The sequence below is a fragment of the Hordeum vulgare genome, chromosome 5H (genome assembly GCF_904849725.1).
Source record: "Hordeum vulgare subsp. vulgare chromosome 5H, MorexV3_pseudomolecules_assembly, whole genome shotgun sequence".
Lineage (NCBI taxonomy): Eukaryota > Viridiplantae > Streptophyta > Magnoliopsida > Poales > Poaceae > Hordeum > Hordeum vulgare.
Genome location: NC_058522.1, coordinates 995,483 through 999,311, shown reverse-complemented (window position 1 = coordinate 999,311; position 3,829 = coordinate 995,483). Strand labels below are relative to the sequence as shown.

General features: G+C 43.6%; 1 protein-coding gene across 1 annotated transcript; it reads right to left on the bottom strand.

Moving 5' to 3' along the window:
* Nucleotides 1–903: 903 nt before the first annotated feature.
* LOC123399100 lies at nt 904–3,464 on the bottom strand. The gene has a single exon (XM_045093520.1). The coding sequence runs from the start codon at nt 3,462–3,464 to the stop codon at nt 1,017–1,019; it is 2,448 nt and encodes an 815-aa protein (XP_044949455.1). The 3' UTR covers nt 904–1,016.
* Between the last annotated feature and the right edge of the window lie 365 nt (nt 3,465–3,829).

Genomic DNA, 3,829 nt, shown 5'->3' with positions numbered 1-3,829 from the left:
AACCACATGAAAATTTTGATCCGTAAAGGGACTTTAACTTTCCAGATATTATTGGACTTGGGAATAGTAGATGTATTTATGATGCTTAAATACATGGACTTCACAGAAAACACTCCATTGGGCGTTAGCTTCCAATGAAACTTGTCCGCCTCCTCCGATAAGCAGACATCCATGAGTCTTGTAACTAAATGCAGCCATGCATCCCATCTATGTCCTATCAATGCTCTCCGGAACTGAATATTCAGAGGATTAGACTGTAATATTGTGGCAACGTATGGGTCCTTACGTTGAACAATATTATAGATAGATGGATAGTGTATGGCTAGAGGCAAGTCCCCCATCCATGTATCCTCCCAGAATCTAGTTGACTTCCCATCACCTACAACAAATCTTGATTTTTGAAAGAAGGTTGTTCTCACTGACATCAAGCCTTTCCAAAATGCTGAATCATTGGGATTTAGTAGCACCTGAGCTAGAGTTTTAGTTTGTAGGTACTTATTACGCAAAATTTATACCCACATAACCTCCGTCTCCATAGAAAGTCTGAACAGCCATTTGCTTAGCAGACATCTATTCTTTACCTCTAAATTTTCAATTCCCAACCCTCCCTGATCTTTAGGCCTGCAAATAATATCCCACCTAGTAAGTCGGTATTTTTTCTTAATTTAGTCACTTTGCGAGAAGAACCGAGATCTATAAAAGTCTAATCTTTTTCGTACCCTGACTGGTACAAGAAAGAAGAAGGAAAGAAGGAACACATTGGCATGCTCGTGAGAACCGAGTTAATAAATTGTTAATGAAGCACACGACATTGGAATATATATATATATATATATATATATATATATATATATTATTGTATGTCATTTTCAAATCAAGGAATTGAAAGTGTATGTACTGAAATGAAACACATGACAAACTTCTTAGTAGCACACCACACCACACCACACCAATCAACATGAAACAACACAAAAGGTAGTGAATTGAAACACATAACTAGCTAGGACTCATACGACTTAAACATCACCAGGGGTGTTAGGCATGGCAGCCTCTGGCCGGCTGATGAACCCGAGGTGGGTGAGTAACGCCCACAGAAGTGTTATCAGCTCGCCACCCCGCGCAATGGCCTCGGCATGGGCGGCGACATTGTCCGACGGGGCGGCATAGAGTATCATCTCAGACCAGAATTCTGCGAGGAGCTCCCATGCCACCTCTTCTCCTTCATTTCCCGCCAGCTCCACCAGCTTCTTCCTGAGCTCCGCACCATTCTTGAGCAGGTCGTGTGCCTCTTCAGACCCGGCACTCAGCGCCTGGACCAGCGCTTCAGGACTCAATGACGCCTGCCCGGTGTTGCCGGATGCCGCGAGTGCGCGCTTGGCTTTTTTCTTGATGCCCTTGTACAAGCTTTTGCACCACTCGTTGTTGTCGGGGAGTAGATCTGGGACATAGGCTACCAAGTAGGCACAATAGCGTGACAAGTGTGTGGCGGCAATCTCATTAGCAGAGTCAGCCTGGCGGAGTGGCTCCGATGTTCTCACTTCAAGGATGCTCGTGGCAATGTGGGCCACAAGCATGGTATCAGCTACACCTTTGACGCCATTCGATGTTGAGAGCGGATTGTTGTCGGCCTGCAGTTGTAGCCTTGTACAAAGGGATGCCACGCCATTGCTTCTGTTCTTCCAATTGGGGCTTCTAAGTGGCTTGAGGAGAGCTGCCTTCACTGCTCTTGGTACCTTCTTCCTGTGAAGCAGTGGGATGAGGCGTCCGAGAAGAGGCACTGGGGTTGTGCTTGGGTGGAGTGCCAAGACTGAGCATTGGTTCATTTTGTCCACCCAATGATTTAGCAGCTTGCATTTTCTACGCAGCACAAGGCTAAGCATCTTCTTCTTCCAATGTGATTTCTGCCACGAAGAAGCATGCCTAACATAGGAGCAGATCAGGAATACTTTAGTCCAGTTAGAGAAGATGTAACAAGCAATCTCCCGCACCTCCGAAAGCACAACTAGTGCCGCAAGCAAACCCACTGGGGCAAGATCGAAGAAAATATTTCCATATTGTATCTGGTTCGAAGAACTATAGAAAAAATCTTCATGTTCATTCTGGAACGAAGGATGGCAATTCAGAAAACACTGCATCTGTCCATGATGTGGCCATCCCATAAAAGCATACAGCAAAATCACAACTGTTATGAGCAATAGATATAATAAGCTCAAACCCATGGTTAGAAGTGAAATAGATATGCTCAAAATGGGTAGCCAACTGCTTGAATATGAGGTTGGGAGAGATGAATAATAATAATCATGAAGGAAAGAAAGCTCATGTGCAATCATCCCAAGTGGTCTTTCATCATCAACATCCTGGAGCAACACGTGTGACAATAAGTTATGGGCCTTGATGAAACCAAACTCAGCAATTGTATGCCTTGTAAATCGACATCTTAACAACTTGAACAATGCAAACGAAAAGCATATATCTTTTAGCTGCTTGGTTGAATACCTCGGAAATATATCATCCTCTAACCTCCAAACTTTATCAGTGGTCACTAAATTGTTGTTGTCTATCCCTGTCCCATCAGCTTGGTTAAATAACCATTTGATACTATAACCATGAGGCTCCTTCTGTACCAATGTTGTGTCCTCTCCCGTAACTATGAGTGGAGGAAGGGAATGCTCACTTGTTAGCTTGGCTTTTAGTTGCTCCATGTATCCAACAATGAAATGAGGATTGCGCCCAAATGCTAATGACCTGCTTGCCCCATACCAAGCATAATATTTGAGAAGTAGCTTGGCAATGAGAAGAGAAAACAATGGAAGAACCGGTAATCCATTTGCAAGATCCATATGCTTTATGGACCATTGTCTCGTTGAATAATATCCCCCTCCTAGGTAGTACACGACAATGTACGAGGTCCATATTGCTTGAACAAGCAGTACAGTGCCAGGAAGGGTAATGTTTCGTCCTTTGTTGTCATCACCAGCAACTATTGTAGTGGTGTTGGCGCCAGCAATCTGAACAAGACTAGCCCATACGAACACAGTGTAAATGTGGCTACGTGTACTGCACCACCCTGGTATTATGTGTGCATCGGAGGAAATAGTGACAACACCTAGATTACTATCGACGGTAGAGACAACATAGGAGAGGATGGGCACGAACAAGGTGGTGGCACCAAGGAAGAGGAAGCTGGTAAGTGGATGGTGACGGTAGCGCTGACCATAGGCACCGATCCCAACAATAACTCCTATCACGATGGTGCTGGCCACCAGCAGAGCGTTCACTCTCATCAACTGCCCATCTATGTGCTTAGAGAAGTCAGTGGTTGCTTGGTCGGAGCAGTTTCCGACGCCCATAATCTGCTTAACACACATATCAAATTCAAACATCAGTACAAGTTGAAGATGTTGACAAACACGCAAAAAGAATACAACCATTCGTCCAATGATGCTATGCTGCAATGTAAGCATTCAATTGATTCACTGATAGAACAACATTAAGACCAAACTAGCTCATAGATTCTTGTACTAAAGGAAATGATAAGCTTACACAAGGGTGGCAATCGGACTGCTGGAGTACCAGAGTATTGTTTCCTTGAGCGTCGGTTTTCAACCATGCGTGCTACGAGGTCATGGAAATATGTGTGTTATCTATTGCTACTAGCAGTCCATCCTGACATTTGCAAATGCACCATTCTCCTGATATAACTAATATATGCCTTTTTTTTTCCTTTTTGTCTTTTTCATTTTTTCCACTTTTCCTTTGTTCCCTTTATTCCTTGGATCTGGATGCTAGACATGTTCTTTATTCCATGGTTCTTTGTAAAAACAAAAGA

What these genes read in the sequence shown, in the direction of transcription:
- LOC123399100 (XM_045093520.1), bottom strand. Translation starts at nt 3,464, where the DNA reads ATGCTTACATTGCAGCATAGCATCATTGGACGAATGGTTGTATTCTTT.